The sequence below is a fragment of the Colossoma macropomum genome, unplaced genomic scaffold (genome assembly GCF_904425465.1).
Source record: "Colossoma macropomum unplaced genomic scaffold, Colossoma_macropomum, whole genome shotgun sequence".
In the NCBI taxonomy this organism is placed as follows: Eukaryota; Metazoa; Chordata; class Actinopteri; order Characiformes; family Serrasalmidae; genus Colossoma; species Colossoma macropomum.
The window spans coordinates 16,586,737-16,614,577 of record NW_023494807.1 but is presented as its reverse complement, the minus strand read 5'-3'; the positions used below and the strand labels follow the sequence as shown (position 1 = coordinate 16,614,577).

At 40.0% G+C, this 27,841-nt stretch overlaps 1 protein-coding gene across 1 annotated transcript; it reads right to left on the bottom strand.

Annotated features, from left to right (window-relative positions):
• Positions 1-467: 467 nt before the first annotated feature.
• acsl3b (acyl-CoA synthetase long chain family member 3b) lies at positions 468-27,841 on the bottom strand. Its single transcript, XM_036556233.1, has 16 exons — positions 27,653-27,841; positions 19,060-19,602; positions 18,349-18,549; positions 16,501-16,678; positions 14,542-14,651; positions 13,586-13,724; positions 13,247-13,397; positions 11,789-11,912; positions 10,577-10,648; positions 10,157-10,296; positions 8,383-8,555; positions 7,059-7,133; positions 6,686-6,877; positions 5,611-5,725; positions 4,366-4,523; positions 468-3,243 (listed from the first exon to the last, which is right to left on the bottom strand). The coding sequence occupies exons 2-16, from the start codon at positions 19,207-19,209 to the stop codon at positions 3,086-3,088; spliced, it is 2,136 nt and encodes a 711-aa protein (XP_036412126.1). The 5' UTR covers positions 19,210-19,602; positions 27,653-27,841; the 3' UTR covers positions 468-3,085.

Genomic DNA, 27,841 nt, shown 5'->3' with positions numbered 1-27,841 from the left:
TTATCTTTGTTGAGGACTAATTACTAACTACAACTTTGACAAATATCAATATTAAGATAATGCAATATCAAACAAAACAAAACAAAAAATCTACAATGGCGTCCACAAACATCTGGGAGCCAGACCTAAAACCTGGCCTTTCAAAACGTCTCTAAAAGGCATTTTTCTACATTAATCTGCCTCACCTCGCTCCCTTGTAAACATCCATGCAATACATTGGTAGACGTCTTAGGAACTTCTGCTATTGTTATAGAAATAAAGGCTTGACCTTCGCACCGATTTAAAGCAATACACTCTGTGTGTGTGTGTATATATATATATATATATATATATATATATATATATATATATATATATATATATATATATACACATACACACACATATATATATATATATATATATATATATATATATATATATACACACACACACATATATATATATATATATACACATATACATACACACACATATACATATACACATATATATATATAAAATTTCTTTCTGTCTTGTGTAGTATTGCATTATTGTATTATAGTTCCCTGTGCAAAACATTTCAGGTACACAGGTAAGTAAGAGGAGAAGGCTGGCGGAGAGGTGGGGGCAGCTGTAAGAACATACATGCAAGCTTTGCTTCAAGTTAGACTGCTCAGTTTACAATATTAAGATGACAAAACACACACACACACACACACACACACACACACACACACACACACACACACACACACCTTCATGAGGTGGAGTGAATCTTTAGCTTGCAGGTTCACAAGTTAACACTTGTTGCTAGTTTCTCTCCTCTGCAGTAACTCCAACATGTGAACGTCCAAGTCACCTCGGATCCCGTTGACCGACCCATGCTCGGCCCACAGATGTGTTATTTTTTTTTTTTGGCCAAGTTTGACAAACTTTGAAGAACATATGCAAAAATTCATTTAACCTCAATTCTAGCTCACAATTCATCAAGATACATAAATAATTCACGTCAGACCAATCCTAGTTTGTTTCATGAGGTCACAGTGTAAAATGATTCACTGCTGACCTCGGGTCTGTCTCACGAAGCACTTTCGACTTAGACCGGATTCCTGACCAAGCTTCAGCTTCACACAGCCTAACAAACGCAGGTGTTCTTAACTTGCCTTATGACATTGTTTAACAAGTTTTACTGTTAATGCGATAAGGCTATGATTCATCCCTGTACACATGCACATATAGCCAATAGTGTGAAATGTAGAAAGCAACACACTCTTAACGTTAAAAGCAACACTGTCGTCACCATGTTAGTGCTTATTGGCGTTATAAGTGCCTTCTATTCCTAAGATCTGTGTAGCATGATTTGTTGGCTCCACTAAAAGTGATACTGTGTGATGCCACCAAAGTCCCAAAAGGAGAAAAATGACCTGAAAGGGGCCGGAGGAGCCCGTCTCCGTCAGAAGGCTGTCCCTGATAGTCAGAAGCTCAGCCCTGACTAGTCCAACAACTGTTTATAATCTGAAATTCCAAACCTAACCAGCCCTGAAGCAGGTTAGGTGTGCATGGTGATGTAGTCTAGTAAAATGTGATCTATCATGAGATGGAAAATCCAGGGTTACCTTAACTAAGCATTAAGTTATCTGGCTAAACAAGAAATGCTGCTTCGAGAGACAGGCCCCTGGACTGTTGCTGTAGCTAATTAAAATTAGGAAGGTTGGAAACAACAACATAAAATTTGCCACCATGCTAATGTTAGCATGGGTGCACAAAAAAACCTACCGGATCATGAATAAAGCACTCTGAGTTGTGCACTACAGTTTCTAGTCAACATTCTGTACAGTTTTTCCTACCTGTTCTAAATGTACTACGAAAGAACACATTTGAAGGTGGAACACGATTGGTCAATTCCCCAAAGCCAAATGGCAGAGCTTTTGCCAATTCATACAAGCATATTAAGCTATTACACCATCTTAAAAGGACAGTTGACCCGACATGCTATTATGGCTAACAATGAATGGCAGCAACCAGACACAAAAGGCAGCAGTGAGCAATGAATAGAAGGTAGCAGGGCATGAAAGTCAGTTGGCAGTTAGCATAACCACTAAGTCAGGACACAATACCCAGCCATTAGCACAGCTTCTGGGTTTCATGCTATGCTAGTTTCCCCTTACTGTTAGCCATGTTAGCATTTTTGGAGAAAACTGTCCCTTTAGCTGACCTTTGCGCTGTAATGATAGTGGGGAAAGTGGGTCCTGTTCTGGGTTACTGCTTCACTACAGATCATTTAAAACCCTCCATAAATGGGTGCAAGAGCCAAGCACGCAGCACAATATACGAGTAATGCAGTATATTACTATGATAATTATCATCATCATCATCATCATTGTTGTCAAGACCTTATCCCAGAGCAACAGTAAACAGCAATTCTTTGTAACAAACTTTGGGATAAAGGCAAAATAGGAGTGATGAAGGAAAACAAAGTGTAAGAGGCCTTCACATTCAAATCTCTCAAGGCTTGATTTCACAAGACATAAGATATTAATTGAATGGAGACAGTACTGACAAACAAGTCAAGAAAGGAAAAAACAAAACAAAAAACAAACACAAATCCAACAAAAGCAAAACCAAACAGAGTAAAAGATTTCCCTGCGTAGACCCAAGCCTGCAAGTGGAGTCAACCTACCACTTTCCTGACAAAAGTAGCTGGTTCATATATTTAATTTACAATGTCTGAGATCCAAGGTGAAAAGCATAGAATGTGTCTTCCTGAAAGGACCCTCAGGAAAGAGAAGGGTTTGGTGGTGGAGGGGTCTTAGCATATCCACAATCTTTTACGCAAATCTGTGTGTGTTGCATCTCCAAGAAGTCTCTCAACACAGGCCATTCTCCCCCTCAGGTTGAAGGAAGCTGCTGTTATTCTTTTTACTTCTTTTTTTTATTTTTTGGTCAGATCAGATTTGAAACTTCACTGTAACAAAAATTCAAGTGTTCCTGGTTTGATCCTAGCAGGAGAAGGAAGAGTGCAGGTGGGCCACATCTTGTAGGCGTTGTGGTGCGTTAATTCCCAAATCCTCCCCTTCTGCCACTGTTTGCCCTTTTTCTTTACTCACTTGCCCCCATACATCCTCTCAATGTCTTCCTGGTAATGGGTTTTGAGCTCTTTGCGTTTGAGCTTGAAGGCATCCGTCACCAGGCCCGTCTCTGGAGTCCACGGCTCTGCACTGAGGCGAATCTTCTTGGGGATCTCAAAGCGCTCTAGCTTGGCTAGACAGAGAGAGAGAGAACAAGACTGGTATGTGACGTGTGCAAAGACAGAAGCTTCGTCATTTTCTTTAAAACTGAAGTGACTGTGTGTCTGAATGATACACAGTTCATTTGTCTCCTACATAAACTCAGACCTTAAAGGGAATGTTAAGGTACATGTTATTAACAAAGCAAAAAGTGAAAGCAAGTGATAACAGTTAAAGTGTTCTCTCAGACGTCCAGTTTACTTCAAATGAATAAACAACTAGCAGGAGTCAGAAACCACATAAGCAACTGTACTTCATATATATTTTTTTTAACAACACAATGTGGTCTGGCACAATGTGGAGGCGTCTGAGGCAAGGGCGTGAAGATTTTAGGCATGTGGTTTGCACAATGCTAACTGGTATAGTACATTTACTTCCATTAACTGTTAGCTCCATTATCTCTAGTTCAAAACTGAAAAGGCTAACTTTGGACACCAAACATATCTTAGACATAAAGTGTATCTTATTGACTATATTTGAGGCAATGGGGAAATGACAACATTAAATTCTGCCAGACTATTTCTTTAAGAAAGTACACAAATTTCACATTACAGCAATTCACCATTACCTAAGGTATAAAATATTCAGTATTCTATAATATTCTTAGTCCTGCATCTCACAGTCAATCACAAAGCAAGTCAACATAAACATAAGTTTACATAAAAATGCACAAATATTACTTTGTGTATCTTTAAGAACAAAGCTTGATGCCATGTTGTGGATATGGCTGGTTCACTACTGTTCTACACAGTGGTTTGCTATTGTATTGTACCATGACATGCTGATTTTTTTTTGTGTTTGTGTTTTTTCCCCCCCTTTGCACCTAAATGTAACAATGATAGGCTGGGTTATTTATGCTAAGATGATTATGCATATTCTAGTCCAACTGAAATGAGCAGCTAGTTCAAAGGCTTGAACTTTTGTTTTCTTCAGGTATCAGAATACTTTTCAGATTTAAAATTTAGCAAATAGGAAATGCTTTTCAACTGAAAATTACACCATCAAATTATATGGAAAAATCTTTTGTGATCAGTTTTTTTAGGCATACTGCCCAAGCCTAACTAAGACAGAGCTGAAATATATTAATTGATCTCACCAGCAATAGCAGCCTCTGTGATGATGCGAAGCACCTCCTTCTCCATGTCAGGGAGGTTACAGATCTCCTCCCAGGACCCTCGCACCTCTTTCTGTTTAGCCAGTGCCAGTAGCTGCTTCTGATTGGGTACCACAAAGCCGATCACATATGATTCATCGCTAAGAGAGTAGAAAAAGTTGCAGAGAGAGATTGCATGAAGTACAATGAACAGCTTGCAACAGTTTCATTCAGTTATTTTATGAGTACATGCCGTATTTACTCTACACACAAACATCACTGTCTATACTGGTATACTGTGATACTGTTTTTCAGTGTTAGGAATATTTTTAGTAATTTATTTGCTAAATAATAAACAGATCCATGACATAATGCCCACAAAACAGCAGTGTCCTTTTTTATTTTATTCCCCAATTTTCTCCCCAATTTAGTCGTGTCCAATTCAACCCACTAGTTAGGACTCCCCCAGTCACACAATGCTACCAGCACCCAGAGCTAAGAGGGTGAAGGCTAGCACAGTCTTCTTCCGAGTCCTGTAAAGCCAGCTACCGCATCTTTTCGAACTGCCGCTCATGCAACGACAAACGCGCTTGAGGAAAGTGCCAACTGCCAGATCTGTTACGTCAGCTAACAGACGCACTGCGTTGAGTAATGAAGGAGAAGGGGGGCCATCCCACCCACCCAGAGAGCGAGGCCAGTTGTGCTCTCTTGGACTCCCGGCCTCGTATGGCTGCAGCATCACCAGGGATTGAACTTGCGATCTCCCGATGATAGTGTCAACGCTTAGATGGTTGAGTGAAGTTCAGTTTAGTGTAATTTTAAGTTTGCAGCAATATTTATTTATTTTTTTTTCATTTAAATTGGACAAGACAGAACACACTAGTAGTGACACATTTAAAAATACTATCAAAACTTGGAGTACAATGATCTCTATTAAGCATTTCACACACTGCACTAAATCCAATTAATCAGGACAATTTATACTCTCTTTAGTAATGAAACATGCACTTGTTCAGTGTTCCTTACATACCAACAATATCCATGTTATGCTCAGAAAGCCATGTGGCGTATTGTGACTTAATCACATGATAAAAACAAGTCATACTGCCAACCTCATGTTAAATAACAAATTCAGCACTAAAATTTGAAAATCTGACCTTCAGGAACTGAGGAGCACTCTTATCTGCTTTACATTAAGCCTGAAACCAGTGGCACATGGTGTGTGCATGTCTGTGTGTGGGTGGTCACCTGTTGGCGTATGCACATATGTTGTCGATTAGAGGGCAATTTTTCAGTGCAGACTCCACTTTCCCCAGAGACACGTACTCCCCAGCCTGCAGCTTCACCAGGTCCTTCTTACGGTCTACAAACAAATAAACAAACAGAAAGAATTTTAGTGAAGGATGTCCGTCACTCATTGTCCCCCCCACTGGAGCAACATAAGAAACTAACTGCACTTTAACTGTGCCAGTGCTGCATAAGGTCCAAAACCGGTGTCAAACACCAGTATTATGCATCCCCCCGACTGACCATTCTTTCATTTGTAGTCTGTGTGCATGTGTGTGCGTGTGTGTGTGTGTGTGTGTTTGTGTGTCTGAGAAAAAAGCTTTAAGGTGGGCGGGTCGTTCTATCCAAAAAAAAAGGGGTCAGGGATGGTAAAGTGCTTTCGACAAAAGCTACATGTTTCATTTATAAATGGAGAAACCATTTCTTTTTTGTTACTGAGGTTAAGATTAGGGTTATTCATAATAACGTCTTATTCTTTAAAATTTTATTTTTCTTCAGTTACATGTTCAGCCCTATTCAAGCTGAAGGACAAAGGAGGTGTGGTAATTTAATTTGTACGTGATTTGACTGGTCAATTTGTATCAGATAAAGGATCTATGTAATTTTGTGCGGCTAAATGGCATATAGACTAGCATTAAGCTAGTAAAGTGGGTTCATGCAAATGCTGCCCAACAAGACGAACTGACACACTGTGTTGCGAGATGTACTTTTGAAATATTTAATTTTCCTTCTCCTTGTAACCCAGACATCACCATAAATGTTGTGGATTTCATTAGTCTTGTCAAACTTTTAGGATTAAGGAATTGTGTCAAATCAAACTCCATTTTTACTGTTAGCCTTGACCTTCAGGTCACAAAAAAGAGAAAAAAAAATACAGAAAAATAACAACGGTGACACTGTCCACTATTAACCAGTCAGTCAAATGCACCAGACTCTCTTAACGATAAAATAAAGTCTGGCTTGTGAGACCAGCTATGTATATACAGGCACATATGAATAACCTCATGTGCTGGCAAGGTATAAAAAATTTCCTCACCGATGATCTTGAGGCAGCCGTCGGGCTCAAATTCTCCGATGTCCCCAGTGCAGAACCAGCGCTGGCCATTCTTATCGACAAAGAAGTCCTCTCTGTTCTTTACCTCATTTTTATAGTAACCCATGGTAACGTTGGGCCCACCAATCAGAATCTCTCCTCGAGGGTTAGGCTTGTCAGTGCTATAGTATCCGCCTATGGGACAGAAACAGACATTTTAGCCATGTGTAGCCCTAATTAATACTAATTATAATATGAACAAGCGGGTACGTATGCTAAATGAAGCAATCACAGCCTAAACTGTGCCAGCCACATTACTGGAGTTCCTGTTTTCTCCAATTCTTAGCACAATGTTTAGTCTTTGATCAGTACTTACCTTCCTCCCAGTCCTTAAGCATGATCTCAGAGCAGATCAGTGGAGCTCCAACACGGCCCGTACTGTAGTCATAATCTGCACAAAACATATATTTATAAAACTATTTACTTTGCACTGTCAGACTTGCAAATACATTAAAATTAAAGCACACTGTGTCAAAAAGTTCAAGACACCTACTTATTCAACGTTTCTTCTAAAACTAAGGTTAACAGGGAGTTTGTTCCCCTTTGCTGCACTAACGATTTCTACTCTTCTGGCAGGGCTTTACACCAGATGTTGGAACACTGCTGTGAGCATGTGTTTGCATACAATGACAAGAGCATGGCTGGGAGGTATTATTTTTTAATGGGAGAGATGGGTGTCGCATGCAGTTTTTGCACACTGGGCACTAGGGCTGTAGTCAACACAACAGTTGTTGAATCCAAGAGAAGTCTAAGATCAGTTGAGACTAAGTCAAGACTAAGTGAAAAGGTTGCTGTGTCCGAGTCAAGGCTGAGTCCAAATGAAAGCGAGACCGGGTCAAGACACATATCAATCACAAATCAGTACAATTGGAAAAATAAATAAGGGAAGATTTTCTTTCCACAAAGCAAAACCTTATATATTTACTTATTAAAACATTGCAAAATAGCATCATCATTGTTAAACTCAGTAGAATGACATGAGAACACCATGCACGGCACACAGCAGCAAAATAAATAAATAAATAAAGGACAAACATTTTTGGGGGTGGGTGTGAAGTGAGTAATTAACTGTTTGGGATTATTTCTCAAGGCAGATAATCACATATAATGTTTTTCAAAAAGATTTTATATGAAATGGTTTAGAATTACATCAAATAACAGCACCGGAGCCATTGAGCCAAACCAATTTAACCCCTGAGCTGCTTGAGTGTGAGCATGTGCTGGTGACAGTAAAAAGCAAGTGTTTTTGTAAACAAGAGAAAAGAAAAATTTGGGGAGAGCGAGATGATTTAAAAAAATAAAAAATAAATAAAAAAGTGTCTTGAGTTTGAACTTGAGTACTACAGCCCTACTGGGCGCCTCGCATTTTATGCACCCCATGTGCCTTAGGGGCACTAGTGGCTACAAGTCCTTCAAGGATCAAGGATCTTGTTTTTGCTTGCCCATGTCAAAACGACAGCTTGCTAGTAATGCTGACTGACAGTTACAATGCGGTTCTCTTTACTGAGCTGTTGCTGACACGTAGTGCGAGCCTTCCCTTAGTGAGGTCAGATTTTGTACTGGATGATTATCTCTTCTACTACTGAACTACAGCAGAGTATACGTTCCCCGTCTCCCACACTTCTGTGCATGTGTCTTACAGTCGCTGATGGTGCCAGCTCCGCAGGTCTCTGTGAGGCCGTAGCCCTGACCCACAGGGCAGCAGAAACAGATGTTCATGAAGCGCTGAGTAGCTGCAGACAATGGAGCCCCTCCTGACAGCAACACCCGTGTGTTCCCACCTAGCAACATTCGCAGCCTCCTGAACACCAGCCTGCATAAAGACACAACAGGATAACCATGTTTTGGATTAACATGCATATTCAAAACTAAAATGCAGAGCAAAAAACTGCCTCCTGGCTAAATGTGTCATTGTAGTTTGGCTATTTGTTCTGTTTTTCCTTTTTTTATTTCATGTTTCTGTGTTGTGTTTGTCTGGTGACAGTTAGAAGAGCTACTGTGGTAAAAGCCACCAGTGAGGGTAAAAACTGTTTTATCACAGGTTTTAAAAAAGGGTGATGTGATCATACATTCATACCAAATGTACTGCACATAGATTCAATTGATTTAGAAAGGCAGCTGTTGAGCTGTGCTAGTCAAACACAGGTAGATGCCCTGTCTACAAAAAGCTGTCTACAGTACAGTGTACATTTTAGCACACCCTCAAGATACAGCATTAGATTTTAGACACTGAACAAAACAGCATTGGTTTTTAGGTAGAACATGTTTCAGCTCTCGCACAATCAGGGTAAGCTACGTGGCTACAGAGAGCACAGCAGCGGATGGTAAAGTTTGTGATATTCACAGTTCTTTTCTTTGTTACATGTTTGCTGCAAAATTAAAGACGGCATACGATAACCACAACTTTTAATGAACTGCAATTTTATTATGTTCTTTTATTTGAACTATATCACTATACTAGCTCCCACATTTTCATCAAAGTTGAAAAATATGTAAATATGAGTGGAAGAAAACAAAAAAGTTGATGTTTTTAGTATTTGTAGAAGTAGTAGTAACAGTAGTAGTAAAAGTATCTCTGTGAATACATCTGCTAACGCTTCTGGACACATCATCAGTCATGTTCCTGAAAGCGTCATCAGATTTACTTACAGAGATGATAGTAATAAAAATAGAGATACGTTTTCTTCTGGTCATTTTTATAAGGTCCCTAACTTTGAAGCAGACATTGGAGCCATCACTGAGTGCGTTTACATGCACTCAATAATCAGATCATAATCGGATTTCTGCAGTTACCTGATTATTCAAATGGTCATGTAAACAGCATACTCTGATCTAGAAATCCGATTAAGAAATCCAATACAGAGAGCTGGGATTGATCAATAATCGTATTTCTCAGTGCATTTATACTCTTACCCGGATTACTTTCGGATTTCTCAGTCTGAGCATGTGCGAAACAGACGGCAGTACCACAAATAAGCAAGCAGTGTTGATGCGAGATGGCAGCAAAACACTTTTGGAGCGACGATGAAACCAACTACATGCTTGACGAAATGAAGGATTTTCTTCATCTTCTAGATGATGTATGTTCATATTTTCATGTAAAGTGGTGCAATGTTTCTTTCCAAAAGCTGCGGCATCAAGTTTGAGTTACTGTTACATTTACGTCATGCCCTATTCTGTGCGTTCACTGACTGGTTGCAAAGCAGAAATCAGATTACTTCTTGACTCATGTAGACCTGGAGTTTCCCATTATCTGATTACTCAAGTGCATATAAATGTGTTGATTGGATTACTCACAAAATCTGATTCTCTGCAGTTATCGGATTATTAAGTGCATGTAAACTCACTCAGTCAAAATATAAAGCAAAAGGTAACCAACACCTTGACATGTTTGTGTGAGAGAGAGAGACATACCTGTCACACAGTGGAGTGCCATATCCTCTAGAGATCTGCTCTATCTTGTAGTTGTAGGCCAGCACAAAGAGAGTCCTCTGCACACAACTCATCTCATCTACTTTAGTCATCACATTCTTATAGATACGGTCCATGATCTCCTACAGAGAGAGGGTAAGAGAGAGAGAGGGTGAGAGAGAGAGAGGGTGAGAGAGAGAGAGAGAGAGAGAGAGAGAGAGAGAGAGAGAGAGAGAGAGAGAGAGAGAGAGAGAGAGAGAGAGAGTGAGAGAGTGAGAGTGAGAGAAAGAAAATCACACAGAGACAAAGAAAGAAAGAAAAAAGAAAAGAAAGACAAAAAAGACAAGTTAGAGGACAGGAGAGTTAGCAATAAGTTATGCAAAAGAGAGTGGCTGTGTTCACTTTGTGTGTGTGCTCACTTACCGGTACAGCTGCCATCACTGTTGGCTTCAAGACACTGGTGTCTCCTTTACTGCCTTTTTTAATTTTGGTCGACTGCGGGAGAAGGAAAAAAAAACATTCTAATGCAAACAGAGAGGACAGCCCTTGTCTACACTGACCTGTCAGTGAAGGCATTGAGTATTCATTGGTTTGCTAGCTATGTTTGGAGTCTGTTAAAGTTTACACAATTTTCTCATTTCCCAAAATGTCTATCTATAAAAATGGACAGAAGTGTAAACAAATTTCAGACTTCAAGATGGTTGGTACAGTTTTAGATATGTGAGATACACTATATGGCCAAAATTGTATGGACACCTGACTATTACACCTTTAGGAGCTTGGATGACATCCCATTCCAAAACCATAGGCTTTTATATGTAGTTACATATGCAGCTATAGCAGCCTTAATTCTTCTGATTAGGCTTTCCACAAAAGTTTGGAGTGTATCTGTGGGAATTTGTGCTCTTTCAGTCAACAGCGCATTTGTGAGGTCAGACACTGATGTTGGACATCAGCCCCAGATCATTATTTCTTTTCCACCAAATCCTCCATCATGCCAGTAAACACGTTTCCACTGCTCCAGAATCCAGTGGCGGCGTGCTTTACATCACTCCAGCTAGCAGTTGACATTGTGCGTAATTAGCTCTAGAAAGGCAAGCTTGTAAACTCATTTCATAAAGCTCCCTACACACAGTTCTTTTTGCTTCAAGAGGAAGTTTGGAACAAGTAGGTGATGAAACAGAGGATATGATGTTTAAGCAGTCAGAGGCTCTGCTCTGTGAGTTTGCGTGGTCTACTGCTTAATGGCTGAGCTGTTGTTGCTCCTAGACATTTTCATTTTGCAATAAACGCACTTACATTTGACTGGGGCAGATGTAGTAAGGCAAAAATTTCTTAACTGTTGGTAAAGCTGGCATTCTATGACAGTGCCATGTTTAAAGTCACACTGAGCTCTTCAGTACAACCCATTCTGCTACCAATATTTGTCTATGGAGATTATGGCCATGTGCTGTTAACAATGGGTGTGGCTGAAATATCTGAACTCAATCAATATGTACTTTCGTATTTCGTACTTACTGTCATATAGGGTACTTTTGACAACTTTTCTAGATGACAGTATATCATACTGTGTCTGAAACCACATGAGCAAGTCTATTTGAGATTTCTTAACAACTCAAAGGCAGGTACGTTTACCTGGTCGGCGAGTGTCTGCGGTGAGGAGTATCCAATGCGGCAGCCGTGAGAAACACACACCAGTTCAGCACTGAGCTCCAGCACGTGGGCTAGTGGCAGGTAGCCAATATAGGTGTCCTCCTCACTGTCCGAGTAGAAATGTAAAACAGACATTCAACACTGTCATCGTCAACATTCTTAACTAATACAAAGTCAGGTAGAATCCATTTGCTGAGGATTATATTGTATTTAAAAGAGAGGGCCAGGTGTTCGTGTTCACTTATCCAAAGATCACTTTTCACATTAGGGTTGTACGATATGGACAAAACACTAGGGATGCATTCATACTGTTTCATATTGTGGTTGTAGTATCCAGACACGCTTTCTAATTAGTGAGTTCAACAACTTTAAGGTGCACCCTTTGCTGACACAGGTGTTTATCTAAGTGCTCACAGTGAAAATAAAATTTGAATATTTCAACTGATTTCAGTGAAAAAAAAAAAAATGCACATATGAATGTAGAAATGTCTTTTTGAATAATTAAAGCTATCTCTCTAGTGGCTCCTTGAATGTTACAGGTCAGTTAATTACACCCCAGCTACCAAACTCACATAAGTCGTGCATTTATTTTGGAATGATTGCAAACGTCTGACAGCTTTTTAGCAACTCTAAACGAAGGATCAGTCTACTTTTAACAATAACAGGCAGAAATATGTTTTGTGCTTCTCTCTGCAGTCTGATTCTGCCATGCTGATAACAAATGCTCCAAATGCTACTCGGTAGAAAAGTAAGCTAATAATTTTGTAGTACAGTAAGCTGCTGGTTTAGCTCTTTGACTAAGTGGTGCTACTGCAGCCACCCACACTAGATATTGATGCTTGGATGCTTTCATTCATGCAGTCACTGATATCACATCCGTTCAATGGCCTGGAATGTAAATGCAATGTCACTAAACTAGAGGATTTAATGGAACAGTCAGTCATTCTCGAAAATATACAAAAATATGGCAATGAATGTCTCAGATCCATTGGTTTATAACAGCATTAGCTTTTGGGAATGCTTGATATTTGAGTGCCCACTTAAGATTTTGGTCTTAGAAAAATGGGATTTACTGCTGTTACGTTATTAACTTGAACAATAATGTATTCAAAATTTAAATATCTGGCGAAGAAACTAGAGAAAGCTCTGAGCATAGTTGCCAGCCTCATCATGCCCAATGACAAGAAGGACAAGCTCCCTAATAACAGCTTTGATTTCAGAAGAAATGTTGATGAGCAGGTGTCTACAAGCTTTTGGACACATCAATTGTAGAGATAAGAGTTTGACACACACTTGCCGAGAGATGGTGAGACCAACAGATACAAAGAAATAGACAGAAGAGAGGGAGTAAGTGAACAGACTGACAGTAAGCCAAAGTATGGCTTGTGAAAAAGAGGGACAGAGAAACTTAGAGAGACAGAGGAACAAATGCATTCTTACGTCAGGCCTGGGATGCGTTCAGCCATGCCAGTTACTCCAGCAATGATGTTCCTATGGGAGATCATGACTCCTTTGGGGATGCCCGTGGAGCCACTGGTATACATGATCACAGCGATGTCGGAGGGGAGGGGGTGCCTTCGTTGCACTGCCACTAGAGAAGAAATGATGGAGTCAAGATGGATGAAGACCGAAATGTATGAGAATGCAACAGCTCAGTATGACAAATACATGCACACATGAACGTTTCTCAATTTCTACTAAAACGTTTGAAGCATCTTTCTTTTATCTCATATTGAGAAGAATGGATGAGAAATTAGGGGGTCAAGTTTAAAGTCTTACTGTTCTCAGGCTTGGCTCCCAACTCCTGCAAAGAGGCCATGCTGTGGACCAGAATGCCTCTGGGTAATCCAGGCCAACTGGTGGGCTTGTTGTCCACTATGATGATGTGTTGCAGTCTAGGCACATCTAGCAGAATCTCCTGAAGAGGGAGAGGGAGGGGAGTGAATGTGAGCAAACCTAGTATTTCTAATTACATTAACCAATTCAAATCTTTTATCTTTAAAATATATTACAGCAAGCAAACAACATACAAAACAATCATTATACCATCATTCATGCTGCCCTTAAGGCCTTACATTAGCAAGCCAGACATGATTTCATACATATAGTTCTAGTTTTTAGTTCTAATATATATCATGCAGAGCAGGATTATACTTCTATATTTATACATAAATGCTACTTTGCATTTCAGGGTTTTAAACTGGCATTTTCACAAGTTCATATTTGAAACTACTGTCTCAGAAACATTAACCTTATGGCACAGTGTTCACAGTTCAGCATGAAGGAGAACACAATGCTCCTTGCAGATTGTTGCTGTAGTGGAGCTCAAAAGATTTGAACTGCTTCCTACACTGTGCTTTTCTGTCAAATCACCACTTATTCTGCATAAAAATAAATTACAACCTGTACACCCGGTGTGCCCATTACTGAGTCTGCCCAGTACAAGGACAGGATCTTTCTAGGTTGCAAAAAAAAGCATCCGCTGAACACTCAGGTCTTATGTTCTTATCTCCCTCTGATTTCATTAACATTCTTTTATGCCTCAGGCTTAAAGAGCCCTTTGAATTTGTTCTTTCGATTATGTTTCCAGATCAGAGTCAATATCAGCATCAACCATCTTGGAATAAGAATACTGATCCAAGACAACCAATCAACTGATTAATATACTTTTGAATGAATCTCCCACTATGTTTCCAATGTTCCAATCAAAGCCCTTCATGTGGTCAGGTGAATACCTTGAGGCGACTCTGCAGCAGGTCTTTACTGGTAATGATGTGAGTGACCTCTGTCTCATTGAGGCCATGAGCAATAGCTGGCCCTCCCAGAGTAGAGTATAGAGTCACCACTGCGGAGAGAGAGAACAGGGAAAAAAGCAAATAGACAGGCAGTGAGGAACGAGACAGACAAAGAAATTGATACAGTGCAAAAGACCGACACTGGATACATCTGTACTTCCGAGCAGTGCTACTTTTAGCACTTGTTTTTGATCTTAGTCTTTGGACTGAAATACATAGTAGTTTATTTACATTTTAGTCAGAGCACATTCAATCATTTTAGTCAAAACAAAAATGACTTACATTAAATAGATATTAATTACAAACTTATCATACATGTTTTTGATTATAGTAGGTTAAAAAAAAATACCTTCAGACACCCCAAATAACATTAATATGTCGTTGTAAAGCCATTGCTGGCAATTATAGCTTTGAGACACTTACAGTAAGAAATGAGTAACTTTTTGAAGCTTTATGGTACAATTTCTGGCTTGTTCTTCTCTTCAATTCCAAAAGGTTATGAGGGTCCCTCTGATGCACTCGCAATCTCAAAATCCTACATAAGATGGCTAGGCCATATAAACACCTTCACCACCTTATTTATTAACCACTCGAGCTATTTTGGCTGTATGTTTGGGGTCGCTGTCTTGTTAAAACATCCATCTTCCTAGCCTCAGTGTCTTGAACAATGAAATAAAATTCTCTTCTAACATCAACATTGCGCTATTCATGTTTCCTTCGATGACATGTAATGCCCTAGTACTGTTTGCAGAGTAGTCCCATATCATACATCCCATCTGCGTACTACACTGTGGGTATGGTGTTCTTGGGGTCACATATGTAACCCTCTTTCTCTAAACATGACAAGCTGAATTACTGCTGAAGTGTTACATCTTTGTTTTGTTTGACAAGAGTACATTTGATCAAAACCAAAACAGTTCTGATTTGTACAGATTCAAGATTTATATCTCATTATTTTTTGTTTCAAGTTTTGCACGCAATGTAGGAATGGAGATGATTGCTGTGCAGTCCATTGCTTATTGCTCTTGGTGTAACTGTTGTTGCTGCTGCTTTCAAGTAGTCCCACAAATCTTCAAGTGACTACTGGCTTCTCTCTTAACTTAAGAGCTCTCTTAAGCGCATGTTATAAAATCTTGCCTGGCACAACTGTCTGAGGAAGATTAGCTATGGTTCTGCCAACTTTACACTTACATATTATTGAACCAATTGCACTGACAGGGATGTTTAAAGTCTTTCCTAGGGCTCTAGCACCTTCCAAGTGTTGTTAAGTGATGCTGATCCAGAGAACTTTAGGCAGCCCCTTCTCTTCACCATGATTGCCTGTTGCTGTGTGAAATCTTATCAACCAATGGCAACGTCTTTTATTACGACACCAGGTACAATATGCACAAGAACCTTTTTTTGCAGCTTTAATATCTAGAACTTAATTTATTTTTGTGTAACTTTGACATACATATATATTTATTTTAATGTAGTGTCTGAATACTTTTTTCTCCCTATCAATTGAGCTCTTTTAAATACATTTGGCTTTATGCACATTAACAGATGAACCGATGCGTCAAGCGAAACTCAAAGTGGCCAGTGAGCGGAAGTACAAGGTAGGCATATCTAATAATCTGCCACTCAAAATAAAAATATGTAAATCTGTATGCAATTTGCCTAGATTCTGCTATACAGATAGAGTCAAGGACAGCCCTAGAGTCCAACTTTCAGGCTGAGCTTGCATTAGAATAGAGCGTTGAAAGACAATATGGAAAGTGTTATTGACCTGACATTCTCCCATCTTTTCATTAATTCAGCAAAAAACACACAACCAAGATACTGTATTGATCTACCAAGCAGACTAAGAATAGACTGAGCGCATATAAATGAGTGTATGCGTGTAATTCGAGCACTCACCAGGGAAGTTGTACATGAAGCAGGCCTGTGCTGCTATAATCCACTCTGCCCGAGTCTCACAGAAAATGGCTATGTTACACAGCGGCTTCTGACCCAGAGCAGCCAGCCCGCTGCCGAACCTCTGGGCCAACTTGAACACTTCCTCATATGACAACCAATTATAGTCACCAAGTATTACCTACAGAGAGAGAGTACAGATTACAGTATTGAGTATACGGCATACAACATTTTTACAGCACTATGTTATACATTAAACTGCTGAATTATTCTTCAACTAATAAGTCTTAACATTTATAGTAATTACTGATTAATAAATCATTTTGTAAATACCATGAAGCCAATACGCAAGTTATGCAGTTATGGATGTAAGGAATTGAAGTGTGGGCCCACAAATGAGCCCTTACAGGTTAAGGGGTTAATTCCTGGCACACTGGCTACAAATTCAGTAATCCAGTATTAGTAATGGTAATAATAAATACGTTTTCTTCCCCCTTTTGTCACGTCACCAAAAACATACATTATTTAGAGTACTGTTTCATAGTTTCCCTAGACTAGACCAGCATTCTGGCTACGTCCTGCCAATATTCATATAAACAATAAGTGTCACTATTTGAAGCAATTAATTTGCATTTGTCTTGCATGTCTCGTCATTCTGCTACATTCCTCTTTGATAGAAATGTATCTGCCTGGCTACACACTTGCCAAGCTTCATGAACCAAATCCTTTATGTTTGCTATAGATCTTTCTCACTCCCTCTCTTTTCATCCTTATGTGCCTTTTGCTCTCCTGCCCGTTTATCTGCCCTCCCTTTCCCTGGGCGGTGCTACATCCATAATGCTGGCTGTGTGCTGCATGTGGGGCAAAGAAGAGAGCAAAGAAAAGAAACCAGAGAAAATATGCTTTCCTCATGCATTGTGTATTTGTATACCTGTGTACTCATTTAGTCATGTGTGTTGTCTGAGTCTTAGAGGCACCTGGCCAAAATGAGAACCATCACTATTACCACATCGGTTGTAAACATGCTACTTGCTACCAGCGCCAAAAGTGTGTCTAGAATGAGATTTTTCTGGATTAAATACTACAAAAACCCTCCCTTCTGATGATGTGTCTTTAAGGTGGGAGGAACTTTTAAACTACAAGCCCTTTGAGGATGACACCTGAGGGCATGCTGTCATGAATTCTGTCAAACTGATGAAGCTGAGGCCTGCAATGCTGCGCTACTGAGTATTGCATAATGTGACAACATATTAAACGCTAGTTTTTAAGCCAGAATGCCCAATTAACACATGGCTGTGCTCATAAAAGCACAGAATGCCTTGGATGTAGTAGTGAGTTCTTGTTCTTGTTCACAAACTTGTTCAATCAGAGAAAAGGTAAGGGATATTTCTTTTGTTCACACTTTACTTTTGGCATTAGTTATCCAGCTAAACAGGCCTGCTTTATAAAATACCTCCGTGGAGAGATAGTGTGTTTGTTTGTTTATACGTGATGCAACCTTCATTCTTTGTATGCACTAGAATGTGACCAGGAAATAAGTAAATCCGAAGCCACCAATAAGTATACCAATACCAATAAGTATGTCATTGGTATACAGTATCATTTCTCCAGTGTACCTCTAAGTTTCACAGCAATGCAACTTCCTGTTTTGACAGGGTTTCCAGTCAATCCCAGAGGGGAATGGAAAACAAAAAATAAATCCCATATGGTATCTAAAACAAATAAATAAATAAATAAAAAATTCACACACACACACACACACACCACACACACACACACACACACAACTCTCACTCTTAGTACTAGCTTCATGCATACACACTGTATTAGTGAGAGTTTCTGGTCGCTCACCTTCTTGAAGACCTTGCCATTGGGTTGTACTTCATCCTCTTCACTAAGCAACTCCCTGGTGCCAAGGCAGTCTCTTTGAGGGAAATGTCTGACCGCATATTCAAGCACTTTATCTAGTGTGTCTATCCCCTCATGAAGCTGGGAGACCAGCTTCTTCTGGCTGTTTACTGCACGGTATGGTCCCGCTGGATCACCAGTCACCTAGCAGGGTAAAGACAGGATTTAATGTGATAAAGAAAGATATAGAGCTTTGGAAATCACTACTGGTTTGAGAATCTAGCACTTCAAAAGCTTTGAGTGGTTTTAACAGCTCTAAGACATCAAATATTAAGACAGTTGAGACTAATACCCCTAAGACATGCTAAAAATATTCTAGCAAGAACACCATGACAACCACTTCGTTTGGAGTATAAAAATCCAGGACAGCTCGGCTCTGAAGCACACTGACTACTTAGTAATCTTCAAGGTCCTTTATAATTATAAAGTACAACTATCCAGCACATAAAAGGTTTGGGGACACCTTACCTTCTATTGAAGTTTTCTGAGTAATGTTTGATTGATTTTTTTATTATTACGTTTTATTTGGGAAAGAAAAAAAATACTTTGGATATATTTTTGCAACACTGAGTTTCACATTCACAGTATGGGTCCCAACTAACTAATAAAACAGTCAGAAGTAAAAGTCACATTTTCAGGTATGGCAATACTCACAGAGCGTGCTTTGATGCATTTAGCGCGGGACTGCTTGGCCCCAGTTCCGGACAGTAGGTACCAAGGTATGAAGGTGATAACCGAATAGACCCAAACCACAGAACGAAAGACCTGCAAAAGGATAGGAGGCACATCCTCCTTCAGCTTCATTCTGACAGTGGAAGACAGACAGAACAAGACACTACAGAAGAGTCCAACTCGCTCTCTCTGAGTGGAGTGCAGCTGTTTTTCTTTTGAGGGTGGCTGGATCTCTGGTTCTTCAGTCTGTTATGGTGTCTCCTCCTCTTCTCTACTCCTTTCCCCTCCCACCCTCTGTCTGCAGCTGAATACAGGCCTCTCTTGATTTTATTTTCTCCTCGGTCCTCGTCCTGGACACTACCCTTTCGATTCTGGAGCTCTTTGAGTGCCGTTATCCTTCCTTCCCGCTCTCTGATTGCTGTGCCAGCCGCCAATGCAACTTCCCGTCTCCTCTTCCCTTTCCCACTGTGCTACTACCTGCTTTGATGACACAGGAAATCTTCTGGCAACCAAGAATCAGTGTTCCTGTAGAAAGAGAACAAGGCAGTCAGTAAAGTTAGCTTCATGAAGCATCCTCACTCTCATAGACATCTAAATGAATATGTCTGACAGTCCACAAAAACAAGTCACATCCCCATCACTTTGGAATAAACAACAAAAGGGGGAAAGTAACATGTACATCATGTATCTTCTGAAATCGAGGATATCAAAGCGGGGGTCTTTGCTGTAGCAACAGTGTTCTGAGAAGGCATCAAGCTAGATGATGGACCATTGCTGTAAGTAACTGATTGTATTCAGCCACAACAGCATTAGGTCAGATGATAAGTTCTAGATCACAAACAGTAATCCAACTCATCCCAAAGGTACTGGATGGTGCTGCATCACTCCAGTTACTGCTATTCCACTGTTAAACAGCTCAATACTGGGGGGCTTTATACAACTCTAGCAAGCGCTTGGCTTTGGGAATGGTGAACTCAGGCTCACGTACAGATGCTCCCATGTGTCCTATTGTATTGCCAATGCTTTTCATTGGAGATTATACAAGCTGTGTGTGCTCAACTGAACACCCATGTTAGCAATGGGTACATCTTAATTAGCAGCCTAACTATGGAAAGGGTGAATTTAGATAGAGAATTAAAGCATTTATCCAGCGTTAAAGCGTTTATCCAGGTTAACTTAACAACTGTATCCCATTAATGCTCACCTATGCTACACAATATGTACAAGATACAATATTGCAATTACACCGCTACATATTGCAACCAGAATGATTTGCAATATATTGACCTATATTGAGCACAGATTTAAAAACATATCAATTTCTTTTTAATGCAGGCAATATTAACAAATGATACATTGCGTAGCCATAAATAAATAGCACAAGCAATGTGTTGGGATAAAACAAACAAAACAAATCCAATGCTAACACATACTGGATGTGAATTTGGAGATACCACAACTTATCTACTGCTAAACGGGGGGAGGCAGAAGAGTGGTAAATCATTTTGCACACAGATGTCAGCTTCTTTTAAACCCAGGCAAGAATGGTGGAATTAGGCCATATAGTTCAATGCAGAATGGTAGAATTAGGCTATACAAGTCAGAGCAGACTGGCAGAATTCTCCATACAGCTCAGTGTGTGTGCGAACAAGGCAGCGTTTGTTTTGCTTGGAAGATGTTCACTCCTAAAACAGACTCCTCTGTCAACATGACTCTGCAAGGTCAGAGAGTGTGTGTGTGTGTGTGTGTGTGTGTGTGTGTGTGTGTGTGTGTGTGTGTGTGTGAATTGAGGATCAACATGAAGGTCTAAACACTGGTCGAAATGTCATTTGTGCAAATGAAACACTGCAAGACTGAATAAAGTAATGCAGATTACCTAAAATGAAAAATACTAAAATGCATAAAACAGATTTATGTTTACACAACTACTAGAATTGCTAAATGTGCTCTGGTGGTCACTGCTACATGCACATCACTATAAACCACTAGGTCCAAGGAAAACTGAAGCTCAATAGCAGTGTTTAAAAACAAAGCTCCAACCATGACACAAACATATTTGATGTCTTGTGGTCATCTTGACCATAACCTGATAAATAAATAAATAAATAAATGCATGAATGAATGAATGAATGAATGAATAAGAGTTTCAGCAAGTAAAACACATGGAGTGTGTGAAAAGCAAATTTTATATATGGGAATATTTATATTTTGTTTTGCTTTTCCGTGGCAACATAGCTTATTGAAAGATGCTTTACAAAAGAACCAAAATAACGACGTTTCTGCAGCACAATGCTAGCAATACATTCCTGTGCCTTATAGTCCAGCCACGAACGGCAACCAGAAGTAGCATCCATGTGCACATGATATGCAGTTTTAAGCTTTGAGTCTTTTTTACCACTCCCTGTGTACGGCCTACCTCCCTCCTAGAAACACGTAAAAAACAATCCCACCATGTTCACTTGTGACCGCCAGATAAAGACAAGAGCGACATGGAAACATGACATCGCTTAAACCTAGTCTGACTGCTGCTGTTGACATTTTATGTTCAGTGATACCCTGCTAACCAAAGTTTCAGCAGCCAACGGAAAAGATATGGGCATACTTTTTAAAATATTAAAGTATTTAACTGTATCACTGTAAACATCCATTTAAATCTCCCCCTTTAAATTTCTGGCGGTAGCACTGCACAGCCACCTGAACAGCCCTACTTCAGTATCAATGCACTATCAAAGATTCCATTAATTATTTACCAAAAAGCAAAGTCATGTGCTGTATTTATGCTTTATTAATAGACATTTCCTAGTTTTCAAATCCAAGTACAGCGTGGACATGCAAGCTACTACCCACAGTCATAATGTCAATAAAAAGGCCTGCACAGGTCCTATTACAATGATCAGCATAAACAGAAACCATTTTAGTACTACACAACCTCACATCATGTGTTGAAATCTGCAAAAAGAGGAAGAAATCTGTCCACAACGATTAACAGAGCTGCAGATTATTTCAAAAGAAAGTTATACAATGTTGATAGTGTCATTTAATTATACCTTACTATTCCTAAAATAAGTTTACATTACTTAACTCAATGCTACACAAGTTATTATTAAACCAAGTGACTATTTTTATAACATGTAATTCCAACTCTTGAGCAGTGTAGCTGCATTATACATTACACAACTACACTCAGTCAGCTCAGATAACATTCAGCCTAGTACAGTCAAAGATGAAATGATAAGGAATCAATGATGTTCCTATCTGATCAGATCTTTCTGCCTTGAAAAACTTACCACTAAAAATTACTTAACAGCTGTAGGCGTGGAATGTTACATGTTGATGAGAAGTGAAAGCTCACAGCAGGCCAGCACCTGGGAAAATGTCTGCTTTTCCCCTCTTAGGACACATAGTGTTCTACAGCAGTCAGTGTGCACAGTCTAGTTTTGTCAGTGTGTTTGAGCTTACTCATAATAGCTATGACTACAGCAACCTTTGCTTTGAATGTTATGAAGAACAAAGACTATTCTAAACATTTTTTGGTCATATTTCCAATCCAGAGAAAGTGACAAGCAATGGTGCAGCAAGCTGGGAATATGTGACCACACAGTTACACTGTGTGTCCAGACATATCCAGCCACAATGATAATTAGTGAATTCAGCTACTTTAAGGTGCATCCTTTTCTAGAGACTAGGGGGCTATAAATCCTTGCAGCACTGAGCTGCGGAGCAGTGAAACCGCGATCTCTGCAGTGAAGGAGTTTCATCCAATACCTCTGGGATGAGCTGGAGTGGTGTTTGTGATCCAGAACTAATTAACCAACACAAGTACCCGAACTCACTAATGCTTTTGCGGCTGATCGCAATCAAATCCTCACAGTATTGCTCCAACAAGATGAATTCTCAGCAGCAGTTCAATGATGTGAATGATTAGGCTTTTACGCCTCCATAAATCCACACAGCAAACTTATAAAGAGCTCTATTCTATGCACACGCATAGGAGTGAAACTGAATGCATTTCACTTTTGTGAATTACAGGCATTGTGCTGTCTCTAGCAATTATGGCCCACCAGTGATCTGAGCCATGACTTCTGAACAGGCTGAACGAAAAGCTGAACAAGACCACTGATGGCAGAAAGAGATCTAAAATGCCATTCTAAAAAAAGCATGGCTTACTTAACTTTATGAGCCTTGTGAGAAAAAGGCATACAAATAAATTCAGAAACGGTGGTCCCGTGGGTGAAGCAGTATGACACTGGCCAGACAGAGACAGAATGGAGTCAAACACACCTATAACATCTGCTCCTAACAACACCCAGAGTTCACCTGCACTGCACCAACGGGAGGGAGGGGGAGAGGGAGAGGGAGAGGGAGAGGGAGAGGGAGAGAGAGAGAGAGAGAGAGAGAGAGAGAGAGACTTCTTTGCATGGTTTATGCTACTGCTGGAAGCATTCTCATTACTGTTATGACAGCCACAACAAAACTGCCATCCTTATAATGGATGTGTAATACATCAGCTGTTGTAACCCTCAGAAGAAAGATCTGAGTCAATAAAGGTCCTTATCTTTGGCTCACAAAGACAAACCTATAAAGAGCAGGCCAGGCATTCAAATAGACAGTCCACAGAGCCATAGAGTCCACAGAAGGCATTTTTCAGTTGAGTGTATTGACGAGGCCAAATATCTTGCATCGTTGGGCCCTTTGTTTATGGAACGCTCCTTCTCACAAGGTGCACTGCTGAAACAAGCGCTTTATTTGTAACCTTTAAGCATGATCAGCCAATAGCCGATACCGATCGAAGGTGGGGGGGCTGGATGCCACATTAAAAGGTGCAGAAGCAATTCTCAACAGCAAAGAAGTACACCCCTCCCTTCAGTGCTCTTTCAGAACCCCCAAATTCATGGACAAGCATTGCCAAGGCAAACAACACATGTTTATAAGTTTTTGCCTTAAAAAAACCCTTCACGAGTGTTGTAGGGACAAATGCCATGATATAACGTTAGAGTGAACAACAACACAGCAAGTAACGTAAAATTACGTGAACTCTGTTGTTGGTTAGCAAACTGTCTATAATTACTATAATTATAAAACTATAATTGCTACTGCGAAGCTAACTACAAACCACAAATGGGACAACAAAATACTGACCTACTGATTCTGTGAAACAGCAAAAATAAGTTAATGTTTCCCACCTCTCAAGCAGAAACAGAGCAACCTCCTCATCCCTTTTCATGCCTTTCAGCTCTTGAACCTGAAGTCAGCTTCTTTTTCGCCAGCTTCTTGTTTGAATTTTTCTGTTCCATCTTAAATAGTGCATCAGTAACCATTAAAATAACCAGAGCCTAAGCAACCAGTGCAGCTAACCAGACAAAACAATCCTTCTGCTTAACAGATGGGTTTTTAAATGTACTGAAAAGCCTAAAATGGCTGACATACATTGCTTTTGTAGTTCTGTATCTTATTTTTATTTTCAGTTCCTGCCAAGGCCTTAGGTCATGAAGCTAAGTCAGTGTGAGCTAAGCTAAGATTAGCGCTCGGATGCTAACGTGCTAACAGAAAAAAAATTCTCAAAGGTTTCACAACAAACCACGTTAAATACAGCTTTACACGTTCACACAGCAAGTTTACAGTGCAAAAGGAGCCAAATATTTATTACACTTCATGAAAAATGTTTTTCACTTGTGAAATAGATATGATGAGGCTGAAGTTGGCTTCCTATTCGCCAGTTTCCCATTTCACCTTAAATGGTGCAGCACGGTTACATTCTGGCACCTCATGAGAAATATGCCTCTCAGGATTGGCTAAGTTAGAGAAATACTGGCCGATTACCGACCACATATGTGGGCTGAAAATCATCCGATACCGATACATAGCTGACTGATCCTTCCATCCCTAATTTACATTGAACATTCAGAATAAAGTCTTTCACACAATGTAAAAATGCAGCTAGCATCTTTAAATGATTTAAGAAAAATGAAAAACAATTAAAATGGAGACAAAAGGTTTTAACCAATGCACCTTAAACATTTAGGCATACATAGGAGTTTAGACATCTTAGCTCATTTTCAACCATAGTCCTTGGAAAGGTACCAAAGTCATCAGTACTTCACCATGACACATAAAACTACATAACATTCAGATAAGTGATTCATTCAGCTTCTTTAGCTGCTTCAGAAATAAGGTGGAAATCTTCCACTTTCAATGATTCTCTCTCATCTCCCTATCCATCCTTTTTTAATTTAACATTGGAGAAAAAAAACGTGATGTGACACAAAAACACCAGAACACTAAAAATTTGTTTACCGATTTCTGGAAGTTCCTGTTGATAAAAGGCCACCCAGAGAGGGAAAAGTCATTTTCTATGGGTTCAAGCATGTAGTGCTGGAACTCTTGTTTTTATTAAGATTTTCTTCTTGTTCCCTTATGCTTTTTCTCTAACTCCTGATATCACAAGTGCTGGTAAAAATGGGATTAGCAAAATCAGTGTTTTATTAGCTGGAGACAGTAAGCACTTTCAGTTCAGCGTGGGACACACCCACCCGCCTGTCGCATTACAAATTATGCGGCGACCGTTTCTCATGATCCAGCTCTGCATGTGATCAGACGTGAAAGACTGGTCTATCCTCTCTGGGTAGCGTTGGTACTGAAGCTGAAGAGTGCACGCTGCCCCTCAAAACCCTGACCAGGGATACACCTACTTTGCCACTGATAGGCCACAGACAAGAAACCACCCAGCAGTCACTAAACCTGCACAGTCAGCTGATGCTGAGGGCTATCAAAAGCCCCAGGCCATCAAACCTTATTCTCTGCACACATTGCTCGTCTGTTGTTTTGCTATCCGGTGTCGACCAGAGGAGGATGGGTTCTTCCTCTTGCTCTTAGGGAGTTTTTCCTTGCCGCTGTTGCCATTGGCTGGTTCACTGGGGGCTTGGACCTGGATTTTTCTGTAAAGCTGCTTTTTTCACAACGCCTGTTGTAAAAAGCACTAAATAAATAAACTTTGACTTGACTTGACGTTGACATTTCTTCTACAGCAAGTGAGACTGGTTGCACCACTGTCGAAGGTCAGCATTGTTTGCCAAGTCATAATACATTTAATAGGGAGAAATGTGATGCTGCTTCAAGTATAGCTGGGTTCCCATCTTAAGCCGTGCTGCAATGCATAGCTAAAGGTGATTATAAATAAGTGATGAGCTTAATCAGGTGTGTCAGAACAGGAAAAAGACTGAACTGTGCAGTATTACAATCCTGAAGTAAACAGCAACTACATCAGCTGGTTCCAGAAGAGTTAGTTACTGATGCAGTGTTGACGCAGTATTGAAAGATGGCTTAATTGGTATATAGAACCATACACACCACATTCTCCATCAATCTGAAGAACCATTTCACCAAGCACAGAACCATTTAAACATGAAATGGTTCTATATAAAACTCATGGTTCTAAACAGAACCATTTCCTTTACTAAAGAACCCTTAAAGAACCACCTTTTTTCAAGTGTGCTGCCTAAAACTCAGCTACTTCAGCTAGCTACCTATGTGTCTGACAAGGTTACTCCAACATATTAAACTGAATGCTCCCTTTAAGTGGAATGTCTTTTAGCTTCGTAGCTCATTTATTAATAGGTAACTTGTATCATACGATGTTCAATATGTATTTTCTGAGTGTCTGTAATCCAGTTTCTGCCTGTCACAGCGGTGCTGGCTAGTCATGCTCGTCATGCTGACAGTTAGCATAGTAAATCATGGCCACTAGCAGCTAGCTAGCTAACTAGCCAGCCGGCTAAAGCTAAGTTAGCGAACGCTAAGTAACGTGAAGTTAAAACGAAAGTAGCTCGAATGCTCGAGAGCTACACCGATATCATCATGTCGTTTATGCATCAGGATATCTATAATGTGTCATAACATCAGTGGACTTTTATAAAGTATAAAGCCGAGGGATTAACGGAATCTGAAGTGTTTATCTGTTTGTATTTGGTGTGTATATGCATATCCACTGATATATGTGCATTCACGATACATAATGAACAAAAATATAAGCCAGCATTATATGTAACAGATCAAGTTGTTCTGCGTGTTTATCATCACCGCTATTACCACTAGCTAACTAGATCTTGTATCTCGTATCACTAAACGCTTTGGCAATGTTGCGTGTAAAGTAATGTTAAAGTATTCATAGCAGTAAAAGCCAACTGTGCTGAACGAACTAAATCACTGTAGTAATCACTAGCTGGCTGAATCTGATCAAGATGTCAACATATCACACACTAGCCTCCACCGTGAGCAGCGGTCTGGAATGCAATGCGATTAGCTATCTGGCTGCGAGGCTAACAACACAGAGAGACAGAGAGAGAGAGAGAGGACCAATACCAAACATTCCTGCTGGCTGTGGATGACAGGACGAGAAGAATCTTTTAATCTTTTCGATGTGATCGCAAATATTTAATGGCATTCATAGATAAGGATAATACGGCTAAGTGAAGGGCTGGATGGAGAGAGAGAGAGAGATAAACCACTCGTTAAAATTCCACGCCATCGTAGCTTCCTAGCACATCTGCACCGCCGCTGAAAGACAATGAGCGCTCACCTTCTCTTTCAGATTATCCTCGCTGTCTTTTGGAGGGGACGGGGACTAACAGAGCCTCTCTAATGCGGCCTCTGTGACAAAACCATTATGCACAGCGCAGCCATATTCTCGAAGCTGATTTAAAGGAGAACGTATTTATTCTGGGTCGAGCCGTTTCGCCTCTATCGCCGGCCCTTGTTATCAGCCCGG

Coding starts and splice junctions, on each gene's coding strand:
- acsl3b (XM_036556233.1), bottom strand. CDS start 19,209: ATGAAGCTGAAGGAGGATGTGCCTCCTATCCTTTTGCAGGTCTTTCGT. Junction 13,725..14,541: donor TGCTGCAGAGTCGCCTCAAG/GTATTCACCTGA, acceptor CTCCCTCTTCAG/GAGATTCTGCTAGATGTGCC. Junction 8,556..10,156: donor GGCACTCCACTGTGTGACAG/GTATGTCTCTCT, acceptor GTCTTTATGCAG/GCTGGTGTTCAGGAGGCTGC.